The 27550-nt window shown below is 36.9% G+C and overlaps 3 protein-coding genes across 4 annotated transcripts in view; 2 read left to right on the top strand and 1 right to left on the bottom strand.

Annotated features, from left to right (window-relative positions):
* The window catches only part of LOC123870117, a 56584-nt gene extending 51870 nt beyond the window's left edge, over window positions 1-4714 (top strand). Inside the window, exon 2 of the mRNA XM_045913285.1 lies at window positions 3615-4714. Within this exon, the coding sequence (XP_045769241.1) occupies window positions 3615-4480 (866 nt within the window). The 3' untranslated portion in view covers window positions 4481-4714. The remainder of the gene's footprint in view (window positions 1-3614) is intronic.
* Window positions 4715-6298: 1584 nt separating this feature from the next.
* On the top strand, window positions 6299-26785 carry LOC123870345 (arginine/serine-rich protein PNISR-like). Of its 2 annotated transcripts, XM_045913604.1 has the most exons (16): window positions 6313-6779; window positions 7561-7675; window positions 8239-8394; window positions 10259-10377; window positions 10880-11046; window positions 11557-11706; window positions 12385-12490; window positions 12658-12723; window positions 13970-14040; window positions 16478-16619; window positions 16905-17687; window positions 21500-21527; window positions 23135-23219; window positions 24244-24409; window positions 25440-25533; window positions 26679-26785. In XM_045913604.1, the coding sequence occupies exons 1-16, from the start codon at window positions 6482-6484 to the stop codon at window positions 26734-26736; spliced, it is 2604 nt and encodes an 867-aa protein (XP_045769560.1). In that variant the 5' UTR covers window positions 6313-6481; the 3' UTR covers window positions 26737-26785. The 2 variants fall into 2 exon arrangements, with proteins under 2 accessions (XP_045769558.1, XP_045769560.1); XM_045913602.1 differs by lacking the exons at window positions 21500-21527; window positions 23135-23219; window positions 24244-24409; window positions 25440-25533; window positions 26679-26785 and adding an exon at window positions 18025-18124 and having other exon boundaries at window positions 6299-6779; window positions 16905-17733.
* LOC123870347 (dehydrodolichyl diphosphate synthase complex subunit NUS1) lies at window positions 20331-21813 on the bottom strand. Its single transcript, XM_045913608.1, has 2 exons — window positions 21314-21813; window positions 20331-21075 (listed from the first exon to the last, which is right to left on the bottom strand). Exons 1-2 carry the CDS (start codon window positions 21612-21614, stop codon window positions 20612-20614), a joined length of 765 nt encoding a protein of 254 aa, XP_045769564.1. The 5' UTR covers window positions 21615-21813; the 3' UTR covers window positions 20331-20611.
* Window positions 26786-27550: the final 765 nt, after the last annotated feature.

Genomic DNA, 27550 nt, shown 5'->3' with positions numbered 1-27550 from the left:
TGTGTCATCCTTATTTAGATCTAATCGCAGAATATCGATTTACGTCGGCGCATAATGATACCTAAGTACTTAAAGTACTAGGTTTGTTTATTGCAGTTACTTCATGCTTTTTCAATTTTGTTTTTTTTTTAGTTCGCTTAGTACCTCTCTTCTTTTCTAACTTTTTAACACTATCCCTAACCAGACGCTAAAACGTTGCATTGTGTTGAAAAGAGAAATCTTTTAACAACTGAATACGAAATTATCTTGATCCTAAGTTCTTACTATGTTACTGTTTTATGAAACCCGGAATTCACATTATTAAATATTAAGTAACTACCTATTTGTTCTTGGTCAACAATACATGATATATATAACAGTATTTCACGACAAAATTAACATAATATCAACACAATATCGTTGTAACAATAATAATTAATGAATGCACATTTCATTGAAAACCACCCAGAATCCAACATAATCATACAATTAGCCTCAAAAACATAATAACAAAATACGTGACAAAATATTTATGATCAAATTGTAGTCACGTATTGCTAATAAATCAGGTATATCATCATTATTTTCCACTAACCCCAAACTCTCTCCTGACCTATGGCACAATTTCAAAATCCACTTTGTTTTTGAAAGAAATGCAAATATTGATTATGATAGTGGGCCAGAGGTTACTAGGGTTAGATGATCATAGATATTTATACTTAATTTATTCTCACATGTCTATTAAGCTGATTTAATAATTATGTTAAGTATTTGTATTCGAGAGCTGCTAAAATTGACACTATTGGACCTCTGTTCTAGTTTGCATGCTCTTAATCACTTCCTCCTTTTATCTAAACATATGTAAAAGGATAAGGTGACTGACTGACTGATCTATGAATGCACATCTCAAACTACTGGACGGATTAGGCTGAAAGGCATGCAGATAACTATTATGAGGTAAATATCCGCTAAGAAAGGATTTTTGGAAATTTAACTTACTAAAATGGTTTGTTTGTGTTTACCAACGCGGACGAAATCGCAAGCTTATGCCAGCCATAGATATAATACCATAGATATGTTATAATACGAACGTTTGGATGTAATAGGTTGTTAGACTATTCAAAAGCTCTTGTACAAGTTTATAAGAAGTTTATATGGAGAAAAAAAAAGCTTTCCTGTTCTATTTCTTATATATAATGTACTAGCGACGCGCCCCGGCTTCGCTCGGGTGGACATTTATTTTTTCTATTTTCCGGGATAAAATAAAGCCTATACGGATTCGGAAGAATCCCTCTAAGTAATGGTAAAATAAATTTTGAAATCAGTCCAGTAGTTTTTGAGCCTATTCAATACAAACATACAAAAATACAAAGGTTTTCCTCTTTATAATATTAGTATAGATATTCGGCTCACAATTTGGCCGACAAGTGGGCTTCCAAGTAGGTTGAAACATATTTAGGTATTCTATAATTGGTAATTATTTGTATTACAAATGCGAAAATAACTCTGTCTGTCTGTTTCCTACCTTTTCACATTCCACTAGGTACTCACTGAACGGAACCAATCTTACAAAAGGTTACAGAGCTTACATTCTGGATATGACGGATATAAGATACTTAAGAGTAAGTACGAATAAAATAAACAACCTTAATAAAAGCCTTTGAAAATTCTCGTTTCTAGTAGATAGGTACTTATATAACCCACATAACAAACAAAGCTCTACTAATAATAATTATTCCTCATTAAATTCATACCATTGAAAACCTTTTAGAAAGGATTCGATAATTAATTGTACTTCCATGAACTTGTATGTGTCACTGGATTCGTGCTTTGCGAATCGTGACCCACATACATGACGAACTGACAAAGGCTAACTCGGGATTGATTAAACTTGAGTGTTACAACAGACTGTATTTCGAAGGACTTAGGTGTTGAAATAGAAGTTCAAACCCCTATTGTTAACGTAGTCTATCTATACCTTCACGCCGATATTAATATACCTAAGTATTCTGAACCAATTAAATTAGGAGAAACACTTTTTACCTAATAAAATAATAGTCTATATTATTAGTTTCCGGAGTCCAAGCTATCTGCGTACCAAATTTGATGATACCCGCAATTTAGTTGGTAGGTAGGTATATATAGATTTGGTTTTTTTAAAAACCTCGTGAAACTCTTTGATTTTCCGGGCCAAAAGTAGCCTATTTCCTTCCGTAGGATGCAAGCTATTTCTGTACCTACCAAATTTCGTAAAAATCGTTTAATTTTCTTATTTAAATACTTTATGTTTTATATTATATAATATTACCATTTTTACCTATTATACACTATTATTAATTCTTAATGAATTAATCATTTAGTGAAGTATTCTATATTTATTTTTATTATGCAACTCAAATAATTAATAATTTATTTATTTAAGTAGGTTAAGTACCTAACAATATTTTCTAACATTCAAAACGTGGAAGTATAAAAAAGTCAATTTCATAAACAAAAAATAGAGATAGATTTCATCATCGAGAAGGAAGTAGCCAAAGTAGCATACAAGCATAATTTTATAATTTAAAGATTAGTGTATTATGAAATTCTATTAAGAAAATCCTCATTTTGAATAATAAAATCGAATAAATAGAACAACATTGCAACAAAGCATATTAGCCCCTATCCATGTCCTAACTCCTATCTAATTTGGCCCAGAACATTATCTTGGATATTTTATTTACATCTCTAACATGGTAGGGACACTAATTTTCGTTGGTAGGTACTTACCTTATAATAATAACACAGCAAATTTTAATGTTATTATATCTAGATTCTAGATAATGTTGTGTTGTGAGTAAGTACTAAGTAGGTAGATGCCCCTTTAAAAAAAAAGTAGATGGATACCACCAAGATTTTTTCATCGCGTAAATATTTATGTTATGAATGCTACATTATATTCGGAACCATTGCATTTTTTCTATGTTAAAACATTAGTGGTAGTAGAACCGCAAAGTAATGCTAGTAGGTGAGTACATAATAAAACCACATAAAAACCACAAAATCAAGACTTAGCTGTGTTTCTAAACAAGACACCGAGAATACGGAAATTATCTCACGTTAGCTTTCCTCTATTACCTCACAGCACATTAGTTATTCGAACAGGAAGAACGTACTTGATACAACTCGTACAAGCCACACGCACAGTCAAGTAGCAATACTCGACAATAGCACCACATGTCAATTTGACAATTCCAATGTGTAATTCAATGGTTATTCAAGCTTCACACATCTTTTACGTCTACAAGCCGTAAAAGTTTTACAAGTAGGAATTATTGACGGTAATAATGTCTACTATATTATAATTGATATAGGAAAATGCGAAAGGTACTTTGGACAGATTTTCTAATGCTTGTCATGGTTTATTTAACAGTTCCTCAAATTCTAGTTAGCTGGTTAAACGCAAAAATGGAAGCCGTAGTTCTAGCGCTTGAACATGCTATAAACCGGTTGCTCAGTCGTAAGCTTCTCACAATAGCTTTGTCCAGCAAATTGGGATACAAATAGAACTTCTATTCCTTGCAAAAATAATTCCTATGTTGAAGAAGATGATGAAATAATCGATTAAACTAAAATTATCGTTTCGCTTGTTTCAGATGAGCAAGGAGATTTAGCTGCGGAATCGTCAGAAATCATACCAGAAACAGTGGCTCCACCGCCCAGTTTACAGAGACAACTAGTGCCAGACTCGCTCGCAGCCGCCGATCGAACAGACCACTCGATAGAAGTCGTTGGCGACTCACAGAACTTCTTCCCAACGTTTGCCAACTTGTTCGAGCCCAGACAGCAAAACAACTTCAGATTGGGCTTTAGTAGCCAAGAAGCAGCGTACAGCCAACGACCGAACTCTTACAGATCATTGCTAAATCATCCTCTATTCGGCAGTTATAAAGGATTAGAAGGTTTTGGAAAACAGGGCCACCAGGCAGCTGCGGAGCCCATAGTAGATGCAAGCACAAGCGTTCTCGGATCTGGAAATTTCGGAATACTTAGAGGCGGCACTTTCTCTGCACGAAACGAGGAAGAATCGGCAGAGTTCGATGGATTCAATAATTACTACAACAATGGTCATGGAAGACCGTCTCTTAACGTCGGGTACATAGCAAATCCTCGACCGAACTACAACCAAGATCAATTCGCTAACTTCCGCGATTTCGCTGACATTAATGCTCCAGCCAACCCTGCATACTCACATTTCGTCGTGGTTTATGCTAACAAAAATGCCACTCTAGACGAAGTCAGTGAAGAAACCAGAAATGTACTAACGAAACCTAAAAATATTATTGAAACGCTAGAGCAGCTCGATACACCGAACCCGCCGAAGAAGAAGTCGAAAGTAAAAGCAAAACTGGAAGCGACGAAACAAAAGATGCTTCACAAGAAAGAGCAATGGAAGAAAAGCAATTCTAAATACCTCAGCCAAAAACACGATCCAGAAGAACCGTTACTAGCTTTAAGTTAAGCCTAAGTCTAGTGTTTATAATATAATTATTATGTGAAAAGACTTGCGTTGTATACGTATTAGCGATAAGAAATAGTATACAATTATTGTTGTCACTTGAAAGATGTGATAAAAGGCTCACTGTCTAAATTAATTAAGCCTAGTGTGACTCGTGCTGTGAGGAATTGAAAATTATGCTCGGAGAATGACTGTTGTGTGCGAAAACTGGAAAATAAATTAATATTTTAAGTTAAATGTTTGTTTCATTATAACTAGATAAGGTACCTACCCGAGACTTATTATGGTTCCGTACCTCAAAAGGAAAAACGGAACCCTTATAGAATCACTTTGTTGTCTGTCTGTCTGTCTGTCTGTCCGTCCGTCGTGTCTGTCAAAAAACCTATAGGGTACTTTCCATCGACCTAGAATCATGAAATTTGGTAGGTAGGTAGGTCTTAGAGCACAAGTACAGAAATAAGTCTAAAAACCGCGAATTTGTGGTTACATCATTAAAAAAAAATGTGTTTCAATTTTCAAAATAAGATAACTATACCAAGTGGAGTATCATATTATGAAAGGGCTTTACTTGTACATCCTAAAACAGATTTTTATTTATTTTTATGTATAATAGTTTTCGATTTATCGTGCAAAATGTTGGAAAAAATACCCGAGTACGGAACCCTCAATGCGCGAGTCTAACTCGCACTTGGCCGGTTTTTTTTAATCGTTCTTGACGAGCATCTGGGCATCTCTGTTTTTTTGTTTAGTCCCACAATACTGGGCATGATTGCACTTTGTCAATAATATAATTATTGCGCGCTCCTTATCGATGTTCATTTTTAATCGACTTCAAAAAACCGGCCAAGTTCGAATCAGACTCGCGCACCGAGGGTTCCGTGCTCGGATATTTTTTCCGACATTTTGCATGATAAATCAAAAACTATTGTGCAAAAAAATAAATAAAAATCTGTTTTAGGATGTACAAGTAAAGCCCTTTCATATGATAACCCACTTGGTATATATAGTTATCTTAGCCAATTTCTTACTGTTGTTACTATTGTAAAAAAAAAATTGCTGTGATAAGTTGAAGAAGAAAACACGATTACCTACTCGGTTTTATTTACTTGCAAGGTAAAACTTATCCACAGAAACGATGACGCTCAAAACTTAAGTGTCTAAGCTTAAGCATATTATAATAACTAGTAAATAACGTTAAGAAGGTAAGTGAAGTAAGTAGTTGAAATGCAAAAAAAAAAAACGTATATTTGCTTAGGTCGCGCATATTGCGAATAGTCTAGCTAGAAATATAAATTAAGGGCAGAAAAATTAAAACTGTTTTGGCCCTTGGAACATACTGACAAAATCATTATGGCCCTGCCCCTAAGGCTCCAAAGTTTGGAGACCCCTGGACTAGACAATTAAAATTAAAAACTAATCTATGATTAAAACTATCAGCACCATCTACCGCTGAGTAGCTTATGTATTTATTGAGCTAACAAGTCTAAAGGAGCGCTGCATAAGACGCATTGAAAATAATACTTCCAAAAAAGCAATAGCTCTAGGCACACGCCATCTAGTAGTGAATAGCAAAAATGTTGAAAAGTGCCATCTAGGAGTAAATTAACAGAGAACCAAAAAGTTTAAATTCAAAATTAATCATTTAATTTAATGGCTTGTTGCTCCAACTAGTAATCAATAGCAAAAATATAAACAATCGCCATCTAGTGCTAAATAGCTTGTTCACAGCAACAAAACAAAAAGACTAGAATCCAGACAAGCTAAATAAAATCTTGATTTTACTCTATGGTCTATAACTCTGCCTAGTCTATGGTTTCTTTAAAAAAAAACTTTGCAAATTGCAAAAAAATGTGGCAGGTGGCTGTGGTTCAATGAAATTTTTTATTTTAGCAAGCCTATTTTAAACAATAATTACGTCAATAATGTTTTTTCTAACTATAAGCTAATGTTAAATATGCTATTCGTTTAGTTATAAGTGGAACTTGTTATAAACAGTTCGCCATCATGTTCTCCGGAAAAGATGCCGCAAACTCTTCATATCCTACGCAGTGGGCTTTAAATCCCACTGCGTATCAGAATGTGGATTCAAGCCAGGTGGACTGGGCTGCATTAGCGCAACAATGGATCGCTATGAAGGAGGCTGCGGCCATAGTGGCTCCGCCGCCTCCGAAGCCCGAAGAAGAAGGCGAAGCACCGATGGAGGTTGAAAACCCAGAGACCAACTGTGAGTCGCCGAATGCCGGCAACTCTGAGTGGAACGCTTCTTCTAACTCATGGGGTACTGGTACCTGGAATCAATGGGGTAAGGAACTAAATGTTCAGAAGAGCTTTATAACCTATTCAAGTACATTATCTAAAAAGGCGAACAAAGTACATGATAAGGAATTGACCAGGCTTTCTTATTTTGCAATACGACTTTCTCATGTTTCAATAAATTGGTTTATTCTGTATGAAATAATATATGAAGTGTCTTCTATGGCATTGAGTTGGTGTTAACAACAATTAACCTTGATATCTAAATGTCTGCATCTGCAATACGATAAACTATGAAACAGGTTTTGGTATCAGAGGTTTATTTTACTTTTATTTTTAGATGTCTTATGAAATGACATATTTTGTTAGATTATACTGGATTCAGGCTGCATAAGACTAGCATTTTGAAGTCCCTACAAATTCATAGATTAGACTGGATTCAGGTGGCACAAACCTTTGGCATGTGGAGGTCCCTCCAAGAGACCTATGTCCAGCAGTAAAAATCTATCAGTCAATAATGATGATAATTAGATTTTATATGTTAAGAAGCAAACCAAACAAACTAAACTAAAGTTTGCAATGCAAATAGCACTGAAAATCTTCAACATAATATGATTACAATACCTAACTATTAAAAGTAAACAATTAAGCAGACAAAGTAGTAACTGCCACTCATAGTAATAGTTTTTAAGGAAATATATTACTATATCAAATGAGTTTTAATCCCTATCCTAATATATGGAACATTTGCCATTGTATTTGCAACTGATACTTGTCAGTGTTCTTTTATTAGATTTGCAGGATTTATATTAGAATTAAAACTTTTTCAGGCTGGGGTTGGCCCAATAGTGGACCAGGAGACCCAAAGATGACTGGTGATGCATCAATGAGCATGCCTCCAATGATGGATGGGTTTTCCTCAGATAACTCTGCTCCTATGCCTGGGTAAGTAATAATCTACCAATTTAATTGAAACAAAGCCTGACTGACTAGTTGATGTGCAGGGAAAAGTATGTAGATGACTCTGGGAACCCATTGTACTTACTAGAAATACTATTATATTCTCAACAATGAGATTTTAATCTAAGGGTAAACTATACTTTTGACATGACAGTTGACACAGTGCAGAGATATGGCGAGTGATTTCTCAAAACGTATGCACTATAAACAAAATAGAGTTTTGAGCAAAACTACTGAAGATGTTTGACAACTTGAAATTATTTCATTAACAATCCATATTATAAATGCGAAAGTGTGTCTGTCTGGTAGCTTCTCACTGTCCAACAGTGTAACAGATTTTGATGAAATTTGGTACAGAGTTAGCTTACATCCTGGGGTTGAACGTAGGCTACTTATTATCCCAAAAAATCAGTGAGTTCCCATGAGAAGTTTGAAAGCCAAAATCCACGCAGATGAAGTCACAGTCAATAACCCCTACACTGGACTAACCTTTTTTTTTATTTGCAGCAAAAAGTTGTAGCAATAAAGAGAAATGTTGAATCTTCCAGATACTCGACAGGCTCGACGCCCGCGCCCACATTCCAGCACGGCTACTGGACGGCGCCGCAAGCCGACCAGAGCAGCCGCGGCAGCAGCAGGAGTCGCGACCGCCGCTCCAAGAGCAAAAACAGAGATAGCAAGTCCAGCAGAAGTAGACCACCAAGGTACATCCAATACTATAGGTGTTCTGCCTCTCACCCAGAGGAGGGAAAACATCCTAGTCAAGAAGCTGATGCTGTTCCTGTCGGCAGTCTGTATTATATATATACAGGGTGGTCAAAAAGTCGTGGATCAAACGAAATAGGGAGATAGAGGAGGTCATTTTTAGCAAAAAAAAATTCTACAGCATGGACATATTTAAATTGCCCTAAGAGTTATGAATATTTTTGGGTTTTTTAACAAAATACCAGATTCTCTTACAATTAGACCAATTAAAAAAAAAATGAGATAAAAAACAATAAAACAAACGATGCTGTGTCATTACTAGATAATGTATCAGCACTACAAACCTTCTATTGAGGCTCTGGCTACCAAATTACAAGAGCAATTATTTTTTTTCTAAAACTTTTAAAGCGTTACCAAAAATTAAATGTCACTTTAAAAGTGCACTGTGAAAAAAAAATGTACTACGGTAAAGTGACCCTGAATCAGAAAAACTTGCTGATTTAATGCCAATTTAAATGAGGTATAACACATTATTCTTTGTTTCGTAATTCTGGTATTATAATCGTTTTTTCATACCAAGGTGCAAATTTCAGTAGATTAGTTTAATTCAAAATAATTTTGAAGATTATCATGCTGCTAGTTAAACTGCTAGTTTTTTGTACGTTGGAATGCTAGAAACATCACTGTGTTTATCACACTTAAAATTTGTGAAAAGAACAGAAACTCTTCACTACCACCACATACCAGAACTACCCAGAACGCCCTCTTTTCTAGAAAACAAAAGGATAAAAAACTATGCCTCTCTTTCACATCCTTCCTTATTCCAACAATGCAAATAGAAAGGATGATTAGTGTGAACGAGAGGCATAGTTTCTTTATCCTTTTGTTTCCTAGAAAAGATGAACTACTTGCAAGACGGGCGTTCTGGGTAGTTCTGGCACGTGGATGTAGTGAAGAGTTTCTGTTCTTTTCACAAATTTTAAGTATGACAAGCATATTGATGTTTCTAACATTCCAACGTACAAAAACTAGCAGTTTAACTAGCAGCATGATAATCTTCAAAATTATTTTGAAGTAAACTAATCTACTGAAATTTGCACCTTGATATGAAAAAACCATTATAATACCAGAATTACGAAACAAAGAATAATGTGTTATACCTCATTTAAATTGGCATTAAATCAGCAAGTTTTTCTGATACAGGGTCACTTTACCGTAGTACATTTTTTTTTCACAGTGCGCTTTTAAAGTGACATTTAATTTTTGGTAACGCTTTAAAAGTTTTGGAAAAAAATTAATTGCTCTTGTAATTTGGTAGCCAGAGCCTCAATAGAAGGTTTGTAGTGCTGATACATTATCTAGTAATGACACAGCATCGTTTGTTTTATTGTTTTTTATCTCATTTTTTTTTAATTGGTCTAATTGTAAGAGAATCTGGTATTTTGTTAAAAAACCCAAAAATATTCATAACTCTTAGGGCAATTTAAATATGTCCATGCTGTAGAAATTTTTTTTGCTAGAAATGACCTCCTCTATCTCCCTATTTCGTTTGATCCACGACTTTTTGACCACCCTGTATATATATATCTGGAATTCAGGTGGAGGGGGACCTCCAGGATGCCCTGTGGGAGTGACAGCTAGGCAAGAATCTCCAGTGTGTCCTGTTTGTGAGAAGGGGGGTTCATTGTCTTATTAGAAACTGTTCAGGGGAAAGCTTCGGCAAATATTTGAGGATACCTCCTGAGCAAGAAAAGTGAGAGTCCAAAAAAACTGCTTGTTCGCTCGCTATTAAAAAAATAGCATGGCTAAGCGACCTTGCCTATTCTGAAATGCACTTGACCAGTTTTTTATATTTGTTTTCAGGGAAAAGCCCCTCATGATCCCTCCGCCAGTGATAGAGCCGGTGGCGGTGCCCGCGCCCGTCGCCACGCCCACCATCGACGCGGCCAAGCGCCGGCAACTGCCCGCCTGGATAAGAGAAGGTAAATGAATAATCTACTCTTCATCCATACTTAATATTATAAATGCCGAAGTGTGTCTGTCTGTCTGTCGGTCTGCTAGCTTTTCACGGCCCAACAGTTGAATCTATTTGGATGAAATTTGTTACAGAGCTAGCTTACATCCTGGAGAAGGACTTTATACTTTTATCCCGGAAAACCAAAGAGTTCTTAAAGGCCCATCCGTTTAGCTGATTTTACAGAGGTCAAGCTACCTCGGGAATCCTAACCATCACGGTAATTTACATAGGCAACTTTATATCCCGGGAAATCAAAGAGTTCCCACACCGGCCGAATGTATGGATGCACCTTGTCAGCGCACTTTCAATGACCACACTAAGTCCTTTAAGAGCAGGAAAAAACAGGACAGAAGAATAAAAGACAGTACAATACAGCGGATACCGTGCGCTTGCTGCATCGTATGAACACTCACAATGTCTGTCTTTTTGAAATAGCTAATCTCAATAATATTTTAATCTTTGTCTAGGTCTAGAAAAAATGGAACGCGAGAAACAGAAGGCAATAGAGCGGGAAGAGGAGCTGAGGGCGCGTGCGCTCGCGGAGCAGGAGAAGAAGAGACTGGAGGAAGAGCAGCTCGCGCGGCTCAAGGCGGCGGCCGGCGGCGAGCCTGCCTTGCCGGCGAAGAGCAAATTTGTATGTCACTCACTGTCAACTAAACTTTTCTATTATGACATATCGCAATCGAATATGACAACATATCGCAATCCAATATGACGACATATCGCAATTGAATATTATGACGATATATCGCAATCGAATATTAACTGCAATAAGACTCAAAATCATTTATTCAAAGTAGGTACTATTGTCCTCCTTTTTAACCGACTTCAAAAAAGGAGAAGGTTCTCAATTCGTCAGAATCTTTTTTTTATGATGGTCAGAATTGTTAAGATTTGTGAGATGATACAGTGGTGATAATTAATTGTGCAAACTTAAAACTAAAGCTACGTGGGTTCCAAACGCACCTAGGTCTGAGAAGAGCCCAAAACAAACTCAGCCACCCGGCTAGTTTGTCGTGGGTGTGTTTTCTTTTTATTATCAATAGCAATAAATCTTGTAGCATAATAGCATAATTTTCAATCATATTTAACAACATCGCAGTAGTATTCCATTTAGGATTTCATTATTTACTCTTTGTTCCAGGAGTCGGAGTCTTCGGATTCGGAGCTGGAGGACGCTGCAGCGGAGGAGCCGGTGGTGCCCCCCGCGCCCATCATCAGTGAAGAACCAGTGGAGGAGCCTGAACCCGCGCCGCTCGGGAACAAGACCAGGGAGGAGATCATGCAGGAAGTGGTGTGTATAGTGGAGTAGCTTGTAACGTTGGGGACGATGTGGAGGAGCCGGTGGCGCCCCCCGCTCCCATCATCAGTGAGGAACCAGTGGAGGAGCCCGAACCCGCGCCGCTCGGGAACAAAAGCAGGTAGGAGATCATGCAGGAAGTGGTGTGTATAGTGGAGTAGCTTGTAACGTTGGGGACGATGTGGAGGAGCCGGTGGCGCCTCCCGCGCCCATCATCAGTGAGGAACCACTGGAGGAGCCCGAACCCGCGCCGCTCGGGAACAAAAGCAGGTAGGAGATCATGCAGGAAGTGGTGTGTATAGTGGAGTAGCTTGTAACGTTGGGGACGATGCGGAGGAGCTGGTGGCGCCCCCCGCGCCCATTCTAACATTATCAGTGAACTTTAAATGGATTGAACATTAAATTTTTATGACTATATGTATGCCAATCACTTTGATCACAATATGACCTGAGAAATATACCCGCGCCGGCGCTTTCCCGACGGCTCCCACGTGAGACTTATAAGAGATGAGTCGTTAGAAACTAAAGCGCTTGTTAATTTATAGCCGCAGTGAATTGAACCTTATTGCATCGTAACAGGAGTTGATATTTATTTAAACGCCTTTGAAGTGAGCCTTTAGTACCTAAAGTTTCTGTGATAGAGGTAAGAGGTTTGTTTCCATTGGTCCGCAGATGCTGGCCGTCCGTCGCTCGCTGACGGAAATCCTGCTGGAAGTGACGGACGGCGAGGTGCGCGCGGTGAGCCAGGAGGAACTCACGCGGTATATCGCCGCTCAAGGTACTACTAGCCTGGCCCACAGCCCGGGACAGGCCTCAGACTTACTTAGTGCACTAGTGGTGACGTGTAACGTGTATGTGATATGTATAATGACCGAGTCTTCTTTCAGATGTCGAGCAAATACATGTAGTGTGTTATTAATGTTGGTTTTATTTATATGGTAAAAGCGTCGCGACTCAACGCTATGAAGGCGAGCAAGTCCAAGGCTCTCGCGTCCATCGCCTCCGGGCTCGGTGAGTGCTCCTTTGACTTACACTACGCAAGTATCTCGCACACTCGGTAATGTCACAACTTTGAAGAAACGTTATTGAAGCGAAGTCTTCTATAGCATTGTGGCCTAATTCGAACCGCTAGGATTTAGAACGCCCTTCCAGCATCAGTTTTCTTCTACAAACCTTCAAGTCAAATATGGGTACCTTCAAGTCAAGAGTGTATAGGCATCTTCTAGGCAAGCGCGCTTCATCTTAGACTACACCATCACTTTCCAGCAGGTCAGATTGCAGCCAAGCGCTAGTCTATATTTACAGTGTCTAGCCATGTTTACATAATTTATGGCCGCCTCGTGCTGACTGTAGAGACTGTAGAAGATATAACATATTAAGAAAAAACACAAAAATAATCAAAATCACTTTAAAAGACTTTCAAAAGTAATGATTAATGAGTGTGCCAGATACTTAAATCGTGTATATGGTGGTTTTACAATGTTTGCACATAAAAGTTTTAAGCTATTATGCTCCAACGATTGACGTGTTGTAAATTATCTCGATATTTTTAAGACTTCGTGAAAGTTACTGTCGCCATGAAATTACTTCTATGATATTAATTTATTTTTATTGAAGTAATTTATATGTTAGTTTATCAATGGGATAACTTTTCCTTAAATTAAAATACAAAGTTTCGAAGATTAAAATGCGAGATAAGTTGTAACATTGAAAATATTATATCTTGCTATTGAATTTATTTTTATTTAATTTTAAACGAACCACCATGTACATTTTCTCTGTGCCTTTTTCAGCTTAACGCCATCAATATTGTTTTAGTATTGAACAAATTGGCTTAATGGAAAACAATTTTGGTAAGACTCTTTATTACAGGTTTCATTTAATGATTAAACGAATTGTTATAATTAATTTATTAATTTACTTTACCCCAGATTTTAGGAATACTTGCTATTATTGAATGTAATTTTATAAAGTTACAATGATTTATTGAAAATAACTAATTATATGCCTATACAAATATAAATATCTGTTGAAATGTTCAGAAGAAAAATATAATGATTAAAGGAATATGTTAAATCCATACAAAAACTAATGTGAAAAAGATAATTCTTTATTAGCAATGATGTGTTTACCTGATCATAAAATAAACACTTAAAATCCATATAAAAACAAAATATAATAAATGGATGGTAAAGGTAATACTTGCAATGAATATAGGTGTTTACGGGGTCAATGTTGACGGTTATTGTGTGCGCAGGGCTGGGCGCGTACGAGAGCAGCGACGACAGCGACGACGAGCCCAACGACCTCAGCGACCAGCAGCTGCAGGTGACTATCACCAACACTACTCATCACCATAATCAACCCCTCGCCGACCGGCACACTGGGCAAGTGCGGATTAGCAGACCTCATACACCTAGAGAACATTATGGAAAATTCTCAAACATGTAGTTTTCCTCATGATGTTTATTCTTCACCGTCAAATGTCGGTCGTTGATGTTGTTGTGATGCGCAACGACATCAACGACCAGCAACAGCACCATCATCAACGCGAGGTTGATGATGGTGATGAGTACTGAGTAGTGTTAGTACAGTTAGTAATGTTGAACACAATACATGCACATACGCATATTAAAAATTTTGTTTTCTAAATTTTGTTTTTGTTTAAAATAACTATTTGTTTGTGAATGACGGAGGAGGAAGAGCGGGGACCCTGAGATACAGCCTAGGTTTCGCAAACTTTATTAAGGGCCGCTCGTCACAATTTGTAAAAAGACCAATTTTAAGAAATAAATCACAAATAAATCATTTAATCATCAACCATTAGTACAGCTCAGTACTGGGCAACTAGTTTACTCTCAGAATAAGAAGGGTAAGACCATCCACACGCTAGCCAAGCGCGGTTTGGCAGACCTCACAATGGCGAACTATCTGGCTGGCACACAGTTTTCCTCACGATGTTTTTCTTCACTATTAAAGCAAGTGATATTACTTAGACGAGCCCTTGGCTCCTTAACCTTGGCGGCCAGCAGTTACAGCTGACTATCATCACTACTCATTACCATCATCAGGGGATAGAGTTCGGCAGTTATAACTATTATAGCTGACGCGCCACGCTTTGCTTTTTCAGTTCTCGCTTCAGTCATAAATCGAAAATGTATATCCTTTTTATTCCCTATCCCGTGGGAATTTTAAAAAATCCGGCCTAAGGATTCTTTGTCTACATTATAAAGGGAATCTGTGTGCAAAATTTCAACTTTCTAGATCCAAGGGTTTGTTAGGTTGGCGGTTGATGAGTCAGAAAGTGAGTCAAGAATTCATTGTATTGATAAGTAAAGAAACAGTACTCAGTTTATTAGTTTTATTATACGATTGGAGTCATATTTATCAGTGAGCCATTTGAAAGGATTGTTATCATTGCACTGATTACAATTACATCAAAGTTTGTCAACTGGATACTGATAAACTATATTATTAACTGATAAAATGTGCATTACTAATTATGCTTTTATAATATTGAGTCATCTCAAATTAACAAAATTGAGCTGGTTCAGTGTTTTAGCTGAACAGAGTCATGAATCCTAGAAACATGAAAAAAATATATTGGCTTACATAAGTCGCATCGGCAAAATTCATTAGCGCAGAAAAGCTTAACTCAACGGCGACTAAAACCGAATGAACACAAATATGTTAAGATTTTTTTTTTTCTTTAAATCTGGCTTTACTCTGATTAGCCAATGTCAAGTTTGTGATATTTTCAAGTTATTGAATTTATACAAGTATGGACTTCGTCTGCGCCGGCGCCCGCCGACATACGCGCGGCGCCCCTTTAGAGCGCTTCCCAGTCAGTTCCACCACCAAAAAACACCAACTAACACAAAAACCAGCCACTCTTAACAAAAAAAAAAACACTCCAAACAAGCACAGCACGCGCGCCAGCAACGACGAAGTCCTGTTAAGATTTTAAACATAAGAACAATAGACACTCGTGCTATCTCGCTCATAATTCGCGCGCACACAACATGGCGCATAGGCAACAATCAATAGCAGACGGACTGACATATTTTCACGCCAGTCAAAAATAAGATTTCTGCGCAAGTACATCGGCGTACCTTCTAAAAGTGGCAGTACTGTAATAATTTTTGAGTTCCTCTATTAGTATAAAAAAAATCCCAAGCTTTTACATGGAGCACACCTTCATAATACGATTGCGCTTTGTGAACATTGCAAGTACGTGAGAGGTCGAGATGGCAATCAGGGAATGAGGCGGGGGGACACCCCTCGCGCTAACCCGGTGCGGGATAATGTGGGTGACGTGTGGGTGTGTGGGGCGTCCCCACCGGATTGCCAACTCAACCTGTCGCGTACCTATATGTATATTTCTACTTTCGGGCTTCTACACATCGTAAGTTTTCCTATGAGCAACATGAAATTATTATATTGTGAAGCAGCCCTTAGCATATGAATTCAATATCTCATATTGCTAGTCCTTTGACTCGCGCTCAAAAAACCGAAAACTAAATAATCTAAATAGATAACAGAATAGAAAACGAGGAAGCATGACGTGCATACGAGTATTGTTGCCAGAGTACGTCTCTGCCTCCTTTCCTCGAGTTCTTCTTCCCAAAGAGACTTCCCATGCCACAAGTGTATGGCAGGGGGTTTAGTCCCATGCCACGAGTGTGTGGCAGGGGGTTTAGTCCCATGCCACGAGTGTGTGACAGGGGGTTTAGTTAGAATCGAAACACCTTTGTCATTTTATCAGGACATCATAAGGCGCAAGAGACAGGAGTTCGAGCGGACCTCGCGTGACATAGAGGCCGAGGTGCGGCGCGCCGAGCTGCGCGAGAGTGGAGAGGAGCCTGCGACGCCGGCCGACGTCACGCCCGACCGACCCAGGCAGTCTCGTAAGTTGAATGTCGTATGTTTATAAATACACTCACGATGAAAAAGTTAATCTATCGGAGCAATAAAAGCTATTTTTTTATTAATTAGGTATATTCTTCACCAAGCAACGTTTGAACTTCTGATTTTGGTTACATAGGATTTTATATTATCTCACAATATTGCGAGAATAATAGCCTTCGCACACTATACATTTCTACCGATTTATACCTACTAGCTATAAGTAGATATTTAACAGCAAAGTGTGAGAAAATTAATTAATTACTTCATAGTTATTATTCTTTCAGGATCTTCAGCGACACCACCGCCGATTGACAGTGATACACCTGAGAAAAAACCTGAACGTCGCCATTCAAAAGATAAAAGAAACAATCATAAAGGCACTGATAAAGTAGATGGTTCCAAAAATTTGGAGGCGATTCCGATTCCCGAAGAGAAACCAAAACGAAACAACAAACACGATAAAACTCCAAGCCCCCAAAAACCCAGCAAATCAAGCAAAGACAGTTCCAACTCAAGTTCTAGTGATTCCGAAGATGATTCTTCGTCTAGTTCTAGTGAATCATCGTCGGAAAGTGATCCCCAAGTCAAAGTTGAGAACAGTCGCCCCAAGAAACGCAAACGTAGGAGCACTAGCTCGAGCGAGTCCCAAAAGAAGTCAAAGAAGAATAAAAAAGACAAATCACACAAATCAAACGAAAAAGATTACTCAAAGTCAAAACATCAGGACGAGTTCGAGAAGTCTGAAAAATCGAGATCCAGAAAAAGAGACGATTACTACGACAAACATAAATCTAGAAGTAGGGACTACGAAAGATCACACAAGGACAAGTATAGGGACGCATCAGACGACGAGAAACCGAGGAAACGTTCCAAAAGATCGCGTTCGATTAGTTACGAATCGCGATCGGGACGACGGAGAAGTAGAGATCGATCCGAAGAGAGATCTCGTAGGCGGGATAGGAGATCTTACGATAGGGATAGTTTCAAGAGGGATAGGTCTTACGATAGGTCGCGAGACTACGACAAGTACGATAGGTATGAGCGCTCTAGGGACGACCGCCACGACAGCTATTCCCGCCATCGCAGATGAACACCAGGTTACCAGTTGCGCAGGTGGTATTTTTATTTCCATTTTTAATTTGTCTACCCTCATGTGACAAAAATGCTATCGACCCTTATCAATTGATAAATAATTTGTCTTCCAAGTAAATGTCAAACACAATTAAGTTTATCCTTCTAAAAATTATATTGAAGAGGAAAATTGATGGGTTTAAAGTAAACCTCAATAACAAAATCACTTCAATTAATTTTATTATTCATTTATAATAAACATAATCTGCTATGATAATGATGTTATAAATATATCAAAGGACTGTGATAAATTAGTGTTCTTTATTCTTGCAGGTTCTGGTGGCTGTAGAGATTGCTTCAAATGTAAATAGTGTTTTATCCATATTTTATTTGCAATTGGTATGTAATAATTCAAATAAAATTATTACTCTGATTTATTATTATTTTAATTTTGAACGCAAACCTTGTCTATGAAATTGCAGTTATATGGTAACAGTTTCTGAGATGAGGTAGGAAAAAGCACGGTTTAATTCTGAAAAATCTTAGCCCTTGACTGCGACACCCTACGGTAAGTAATGATGCAGTCTAAGATGGAAGCGGGCTAATGTCGAAAAGGTATGGCAGATTCATTAAACCCATCCCCTGATCGGTTTCTACACGGCATCGTACCGGAACGCTAATTCGCTTGGCAGCACGGCTATGCCGTTAGGGTGGTAAGTAGTCACGGTCGAAGCCTCCCATCAGACCAGACCAAAGACAATTTAAAAATCACTAATTCCCAAATTGCTCCTGCCCGGAATCGAACCCAGGACCTCCCACTTATATGACCACAGCAATTACCACTCCACCAGGGTGATCGTCAATCTATTATTATCTAAACAAATATACATGATTGATTCATCGTGGTAACTAGATACAGCCGAAGCCATGCACCATACCAGAGACAATTTAGAAAATACAAATTGCCCCTACCAGGATCTCTCACTGCGCCAGGGAAGTGATAAAAATATCGCGAAAGAAAAATTTCTACCTCTCGAAGAACTTTTTATTGGGAAATAGAGGATGCCCGCGGTTCGTCTACATGAATTCAGGTTTTTGAAAATCCCTTGGGGACGCTTTAATTTTCGGTGATAAAATAAATCATCTATGTCCGTCTTCAGGATACGAGCTATCTCTGTACCAAATAGATGTGTGGCATTAAAAAAAACCTGTGGGAACTCTTCTCTGATTTTCTGGGGCCAAAAGTAGCCAGTCCTTCCCTGAAGCATCTCCTGTACCAAACAGCATAGGCCAGAAAAAGCTAGCAGATAGCCACTTTCGCATTCATAATACCAAGCATGGATTCCTTAAGACAGCAGTCTTATTGCACTGGCTTTCGTCGACGTCAATCTTTGGACGCTCACTGCTAAACAAAGATCTCCTGTAGACTTCCACATGCCACGGTCTTGCACCGCCTGAATTCAGCGGCTCTCTGCAATTTCTTTTGTCTGTATAATTAGTGATCTGTGATGTCTATCCACCTACTGAGGGGTCTGTTAATCAGTGCTTTCTGATATGAGCTTGCCATTACAGCATCTTGGGAACGGCAATGACCTAGGTTGGGATGGGTTAAAACTGGACTAAAGGTCGCGTCAGTAATATACAAATTTTTGGCTATGGAAAATTAATCTTAACTACTGAGAAAATAAAGTTTAAATATTGCAGCAAAATCAAAATAGTTTAAGCTTGAATAAGATATGTAAAAATTGGTAATAAGTAGTACCTATCATATTCATATGGTACCTATTAGTTTTATAAAATTGCTAAGCCAAATATTGCAAATATAGGAGGTAGTTGCAAATATACCCCTGCCAAGTTAGCCTGCTTCCATCTTAGAACTGCATTATTGCTTGTCACCAGGTAAGATCACAGTCAAAGGCTAAACTTGCAGGTAGTCAAATAAAAAAATAGGTACAATGGAAAACAAAATTAAGCATATTAACTTATATTTCATATTTGTACACATATATCTACAATTTACATCATTCAATAAATAAAGTTAACTACAGTGGACCCCCGGTAATCTGACAAACATTTTGCAGGACATTGTCGGACTATCGAATTTGTCGGATTATAGAGTACTGCCTAAGACTCCCTATAGTCCGGATTTTTTTACAAAAGAGTACCTTGTAATCCGACAAATTACAAATCCAATGATAAGAATCTATATGTCATACATACTCTGAAGTACAAATCATACTTCACTATGTATGTCAAATTTAGTAAATTCAATAATAATAGACATGTCGGATTACAGGGGGTGCCGGATTAGACAGGGGCCGGATCATCGGGGGTCCACTGTATCATGAGTAATTGTACTGTGACAATAAATTACACATGAAAGAACTAAATGCATTACTACCTCAGCATATTATAAATGTGAAAGTGTGTCGGTCCTTCAATCAAATTGCAACAGAGCAAATTGCGGATGTGATTTTTGTATAGTTAACCACGCAAACAAAGTTATAGGCTTCATTTAGTTTGTCAATAATACCAAAATTTGTATCACCACAAAATGCATTTAATTCTCATGTGTAATATCTGAAGTCCGAGTTTAGATGACATTGAGAGAACCTTGAGAGAAATTCATTACAAAACACAAAAACAATGTATTTATTGAATCTCTGTGCTATGGACTAGATTATTATAAAATTATTAATTAATTACTAAACAATTAATTATCAAATAATTAATAACTCTCAATTCTATCCAGCAGGTCAAGTGGAATAAAGATTTCCAAAATCTTATTTTAAGTTACTGTAATATACATATATTATAGTGGAAAGGTTTCAAGTCGTTTATGTTTTAAGCAATGTACAGATACAACCTCTAAATAAATGTACATAACAATTTACTGTCTTATTTCTAATTATTATTAAAGTTATTTGCCAAATCTTTGATCACATTTATTATACTTATACATAGCCCCTAGATAGCTGTTAATGTTAACATTATGGTTAACAGACAATTGTATAAATTCTGTAAGTCTTATGTGCCACGGTAAAAGACCAAAAGTTGAGCAGAGAGGTCCTGTGTACAAGACTAATTCTGGATCAGGTATAGAAGGGTATAAATGTATGAGGGATTCATTAAATTCTTGCGCTGTGTATTCCTCAGAACTCTCTCTAATTTTCAAATCACCTTTGGCTAAAAGTTTTACACACTTTGCTATTTTCGGCCTCCCATCACTTTGTGAAAATATATTAATATGAACTGTGTTTGCGCGGGTGCCATTTGTATAACCATTTAAATCTGGCTTATTTGACCACTTAATGCAGCCTGGGACACCTTTCTTTTTACTTTCTATTTCCATGAATAAGTCTTCCTCGTGTTTCTTTAATCGACCTGTAAAATTAAAAATCTTAAATTTAGACCTGTACAAGTTTCATATTTAAAAATTAATATTTATATAAAATTAGTACTCACTACACAACTCAACTTTCTTTAAACACAATACTCATCTCACTAAAGTAACATTGCAATATATTAGTCTAAAGTTGAAGTTGATATTGCATCATCTAATAACAAATAGGTGGATATAAATAACAAATAGGCAGGTATAGCTACCAGTTCTCTTGTTTACCTGTTATGTCGTGGAAACTGACGAAGGGAATTCCTAAAATAAGACTCCAGATAACCAGCAGTGCCAAGTCACTCATGGAATGAACATTTGTATCTGCCAATACCACTAAATGTTCCAGTTTCTTCTTCATTTTTGGCACACTATTCAATAATATTAACACTTCTCTCTTCGTTACTTGATTATCAGGTAAGATGGACTTTTTATCACATAATCGGTAATATATTTTCTGAACAGCAACAAGTATATTCACAATAAAGTGTACCAGGAAAAACAGAAACTGGCGAAGTAGTCTGGACAGCATGTTCGATATTTGCAGACACTAGCTGTTTCTTCCTTATTCATTCATTATAAATAACTCTCCGAAAGTAAATTCATATTTTCACCAAGTTTTTATTCAATGTGATCATTTCGTCGGCTTCCAATTTCCAAGTCGTCAACCGCTTTTAATATCCAATCACGAGCCTAAATGTGTAATGTCAGAATTACCAACATAAAGATTCTAATTTACGTTCGGGAGTCAGGATTCTAATCTAAAGATTAAAAAAATATATTTAAGGCTTTTCAGACTAACGTTTTTATCATACGGCCCGTGTATTTCGTACACTTGAAGCATACCACCTAGTTCGCTCAAACCAGTTGTAAAATTAGAATAATTATAATTTGCATGCTGTATGAAAACACTAAAATCTATATAAAATCTCAGTTTAAGGGAACAGTTTATTCTCAAAAAGAACAGGTATCTTTGAAATTGAAATTTGAACCCATGGGTCAGTCAGTTTAGCAGCGAACGAGATGGGCGTGTGACAAAACGTGAGTTTAAGTATACGCACGTAGGTAACATAAACCGCAACAAACGAGCTTATACGCTCAAGCATATTTTATCTGAAACCACTTCTACAAATGTACCTATAATAAAATCGATAAATCTGCACCGTGCACGACACGCGATAACGATCCATAAATCCTGCAATTTTTATTGTTCATTTTGATTTTATTGAGTAAAATAAAATTATAATCTATAACTAGTTAGGTACATGATATTATAACCTTATAACAAAACTATAGGTAGGTACCTAAGCTGTTGTAAGTCAGAATCAGTAGGTATATTTTTACGACCTACCTATGTGCATGTTTTAATTTTTGTCTGTGCATTATACATAAAATTGAGGCTCTAGATCAATCAATGATAGTTAGTTTTTATCCCAAAAGAAGAATAGTATTCGTTTGGAATAGAAAATCATTGAGGTATTACTACTAGAAAATGCGAATTCTATCTCCATATCAGCTGACTCCGACCTCCGTGCAGCTGTTCATAATTCCACACTCTTCATTACATACTCTTTGCCTCTATCAAATCTCAACCAATTTTGTGTGTGCGAGGTGTCTCCCCCGATTGCCATTTCGACCTGTCGCGTAGATAGGTACCATTATTGATCTGACAAAATCATTGTATTGTGGACTCACAATGTTTGACATGTTTCTAAAGTTACCCGTGACTGCAATATTCCGCTGATCGACTCTATGGTTGGACTATTGAAAGATGTATAGTATCAGTATCCGAACTAGATAAAATCCGTTTCCCGTTGCGCCATGTTTGTTTCTTTCGTATGTCAGATTGGCTGATAATAGGTTAGTACGTTAAATTTTATTATTTATTTCTGAGTTTTACGCGGTTTAGTAAGGTAAATTTTCAGTTAAAATAATATTCGTTATTCAGGTATATCGAGTGTGTAAGTTTTTATCAATTGCAAATTCATAAGGGTAAAAAAATGTAAAGTTAATTGATTCTTAGTCACAACCATGCTGTGCGTGTTATTCCAGAAACCTCAAGATGCAGTTGCACATCAGAGGACAGTCTACCCACATTCTTGATGTCAATGGAGAGGAGTCCATTGCTCAGATCAAGGTAATAATACACTTATTTATGCGATTGAACGTACGTACTCATAACCTAAAAGCTTGTTCCTGAGACACTAGCACAAAACTTTTTTCATAGTTCCAAAGTTTCCATGATTTACATTAGAACAGCCAGTTTTCCCATTGTTTACAAATAAAAGATTCTATTTTCTAACTTTAAAGAATGTAGTCTTGATGTCATGCAGCAGAGTCAAGATAAGTGGCTTATCAGTTATCTCATAACATACATGCATCAATATAAGTTATTATTATATTGCGATTCTAAGTCTTATTCTCTGAATTTGTTCACCTTCACACTTCAGTATAAGAGCATGCATCATTCAGTTTAAAGGATTGCATTTATTACTTTGCTATCATCAGGTAAGATAGGTACCTATGTCAAAGTCAGAAGATTTATCTTCAAAGTATAAACTGTAACTTCTGAAACTCAATATTTCTGTTTTACAAGTATGTGAAGTAAGATGATAATTATATACATCCATAAAATCAAAGCTTCAAAAATGTTCAGAAAAGAAACTCGTGCATGTTATATGGTCTGTAATTTTTACTGATTATGATCTTGATGAAACTAAACTTAGAAGACCCAATTAGAAGGATTGCACTTATTACTAGCAAAGTTTGCTACTGAAGTCAATATCACAAGTAACTTGTTCACTTATTTTGTCATTGTAAAAAACATTGATAGTCTAATGGTTTAAGACTGGTCTGCTATTCGGGGTGTACAGGGTTCAGTCCTGGGCATTCCTTTTTTGGAAGTATATGAATTTAAGCAATAACATAACTTGCTTTAACAGTGAAGGAGAATATTTTAAAGAAACCTGCTTGGCTCCAGAGTTCTCCATAATATTCTCAGATGTGTGTGAAGCCTGCCAATCTGCACTTGGTCAGCATGGTGGACTATCTATCTAAACCCATTCTGAGAGGAAACCCACACTCAATAGTGAGCTGTCAATGCATTGATGACTCTGGTCAGGTATTGAAAAGCTTTTTTATAAATTTTTTATCTATTCCAGGACCGTGTAAGAGCACTCTCAGACGTGGGTGGTGAGGACTTCACGTTGTCTGCGTGTGGCGCCCCACTTGATGATGGTATCCTCGTGTCTGAACTGGCTTCCACAGAACTTGACCTGACAGTGCCACTGCTTGGTGGTAAAGTGCACGGTTCTTTGGCTCGTGCTGGTAAGTTAATTTTATTTTTTCATTCCAGCCTTTGAGGACTAATAAATTGCAAGATGAACTAATAAATATGTAAAAAATACGTAATAAAATATGGGGGCATATTTTTCATTTAAGTGATTGAAACATTATAATACAACAAAACATTATCTGAATAAGTTTCAATAAATAAAATTAAATTGCAAAGTTGAATATTGGACCAATGCAATGTAAAACTTGCAAATAAAAAAGACCTGTTTTAAAGAATTTTAATGCTGTGCACTGTATTGGGACATTAAAAAATGAATTTGTGTGTTGATCAAAAGTATGTCTAATGTTTAATCCAATCATGTTTTATATAATTAAACAAACAAGAAGTAGAATTAGATCATATATCTCTCCTACTCTTGTGTTTTCTATCTCTCTATTATATAATACCAGTCCGCGTTTTCGTCCGCGTGGACTACTCAAATTTCAAATCCTTATTTTACCCTCATTGTTGGAAATCAGAACTAGAATTTGCTTAAAAAACAAGTTTGATCAAGAAATCCAATTTAGTACACAAAAATGAACTCCAAATAAACACAAAAAGAATTCGCATGTTTTACACAAACAACTTCACTTACAAAATCAACTCTTAAGAAGCATTCAAAAATGACTTATGGCACCATTAAAACAACAGAGATTCTAGTAGATGTTGGTTCTCGCGCTTTGTTCTTATAAGCGATGCAGGGTAGTTTGGTGGGGACGGCAGGAAGTTGCTAACAATGTTTTTTTTTTCAGTGGTCATGTTTGACCTGCTTTTTATGATTCTTATGAGTTTAATACTTTACAGTGTTGCACAAATTAAGTGCACGTTAGATAACATTCGTACTAATATTGTAAATGGGAAAATGTGTTTATCTATCTGTCTGTTTGATACCATATCTAGAATGAATCTAGAAAATTAAAAAGTTCCCATGAAACTTAAAAACCTATTCTCGTAGACAATAATAAATTATAATTGAATAATTCGATAAAGATTCAGTTTATGGTATTATTGTTTAAATTATAGGTAAGGTGAAAGGACAGACTCCAAAGGTTGAAAAGCAGCAAAAGAAGAAGAAGAAGACTGGCCGTGCCAAGAGGAGGATCCAATACAATAGAAGGTATAGTTTTATTTATTTTTCCATAGTATTAATATCTGATAAGCTAATAATATTTGTATGGATCAATTGATAACATAACATATTATGTACATATAAAAACTATCACAATAGTTTTGATATATTGTGCTACTCACAATAATAATTTTATTGTGATAAGAAACTGCTATGAAAATGAATGAAGGATGATGAAGGACCTTGTGTGGATTAGAAACTTAGAAACTACATAGTTAGACATACCAATCAAAATAAGTGAGCTGTAGGTGGCATTTTAATACAATATAAGATGATGCCCACAATTTCGACTATAAGGATTTTAAACAGGTAAACAAAAATTGAATCCTTTTGGTGCGACTTTCTCGGCCTGTTTATCTGGGACATAAAGTAGCCTAATGTAAGCTAAGTTTATACCCATCAAAATCGGTTGAACAGAAGGGCCGTGTTAATCTAGCAGACAGACGACACCCATACTTTGGCATTGATATTATTAGTATGAATATGGATAAATATCAACAATTGGGATTTTGATCAAATAGTCACAATATGCGTTTTACCAGCCTGCCATTTGGCAACTATTTTGTCTGTTGACTCGCGCAAGAATCACGATCTATCATGCCCATTTCACGATTCTACGCCGGACCGCATTACAGCGGAGCTGCATGGCGCCTAACTGCGTCAAAATATTCTCTAGGCCGCGACGCGCAGCATTGGGCTGTGCAGCGCGCACTATAAAGCGTACAGTACAACCAAATTAATAATGCGCATGCAGATCTTCGCTAATTGTCGTATTCCGAATCATTGAATCGTAAGAGCCCTAAACAATGCACTTGCATTTTGCACCTTGTTATAAACAAATAGGAGTCAATATCATGTGTATCATACGACCGTTGCCGAACAGTGACGAAGATTTCTATGCGCATTATTAATTTGGTTGTACTGTACTTTGACTTTGCTTAGACTAAAGTTTCAGTTAAAACGAGACAGATTTATGCCAGCGGTATAACGCTGTCTCGTTTTAGCAGTGTCTTAAGTCTGAACACAGTCAAAGTGCGCTCTATAGATCTCAGTCTTATTGCGATCCGGCCTTACAGCTACTGTCAAATCATGAGTTTTTCTATCTAATTACATGATTTATTTCTTTGTTACAGATTCGTTAATGTTGTCCAGACCTTCGGCCGTCGTCGTGGACCCAACTCCAACTCCTAGATCTATTGTTTGTAAATAACATGCAAATATAACAACTAATTTGCTCCAATCCGATTTTTATTTACCTTTCTTATCATAACCTAACTTGAGCTGACCTGATGCCTCAGGTACGTGCCACACTACTGAGCACGTATCTCCTTTCAGGGGCTTAGGCCATAGAGTGCCGTGCTGGCATGGTGCGGATTGGTAGACTTCAAACACCTTTGAGAATATTAGGGAGAACTCTGGCATGCGGGTCTCACGATCTTTTCCTTCGCCAAAGTGATATTTATTGCTTAAAATTAAGTCTTAAAACGCACATTTTATGTCGCCAGTCTTCAACATAGTGTACAAACAAAAATTGTTATGTAGTGACTTTGGCAGTGTAATTTATTTCATTGATAGCTTCGTGCCGAAAGCATGACTAGAAACGATCATCTTTGTCGTGTTCTACAGGTGCCACAAATAAAACTAAAAAAATAAGTAACAACAAAGGTATTTTATTATATACGAATTTGCTGCGGACTTAATATTATAATAAATTTTATTTAAGTATAATGCTTGCGTTATATTTCAGATATAGTTCGCAAAATAAAGCAAGCAGTATTAAATATAAATCTTATTGCTCTATGTACAGTTGGGTGTGGAATCTGACCGTGAAAAATGACCCATCTGACTTCGAAGAATGAATCTATTTTTACAAGCTTTGTAGGAGTTGCAGACCTAAGTATTTGAAATAAACCATCCGTATTTCATTAAAAATAACTAGTATGTACCTACCTACTCACTGTTCTGTGATAGTACCAGACACTTAGACTAAGATCTATAGAGCGCA

Source organism: Maniola jurtina, chromosome 12 (genome assembly GCF_905333055.1).
Source record: "Maniola jurtina chromosome 12, ilManJurt1.1, whole genome shotgun sequence".
Taxonomy (NCBI): Eukaryota; Metazoa; Arthropoda; class Insecta; order Lepidoptera; family Nymphalidae; genus Maniola; species Maniola jurtina.
The sequence above is the reverse complement of the archived record's forward strand: the minus strand, read 5'-3'. Positions and strand labels throughout refer to the sequence as shown.

Excerpts from the sequence above, each read along its gene's own strand:
- LOC123870345 (XM_045913604.1), top strand. The coding sequence starts at position 6,482 with ATGTTCTCCGGAAAAGATGCCGCAAACTCTTCATATCCTACGCAGTGG. Across the intron at positions 12,724-13,969 it reads GTCCATCGCCTCCGGGCTCG|GGCTGGGCGCGTACGAGAGC; the intron begins GTGAGTGCTCCT and ends TTGTGTGCGCAG. Across the intron at positions 24,410-25,439 it reads CGGTTCTTTGGCTCGTGCTG|GTAAGGTGAAAGGACAGACT; the intron begins GTAAGTTAATTT and ends TTTAAATTATAG.
- LOC123870347 (XM_045913608.1), bottom strand. The coding sequence starts at position 21,614 with ATGCTGTCCAGACTACTTCGCCAGTTTCTGTTTTTCCTGGTACACTTT. Across the intron at positions 21,076-21,313 it reads CAGTTTCCACGACATAACAG|GTCGATTAAAGAAACACGAG; the intron begins GTAAACAAGAGA and ends TTAATTTTACAG.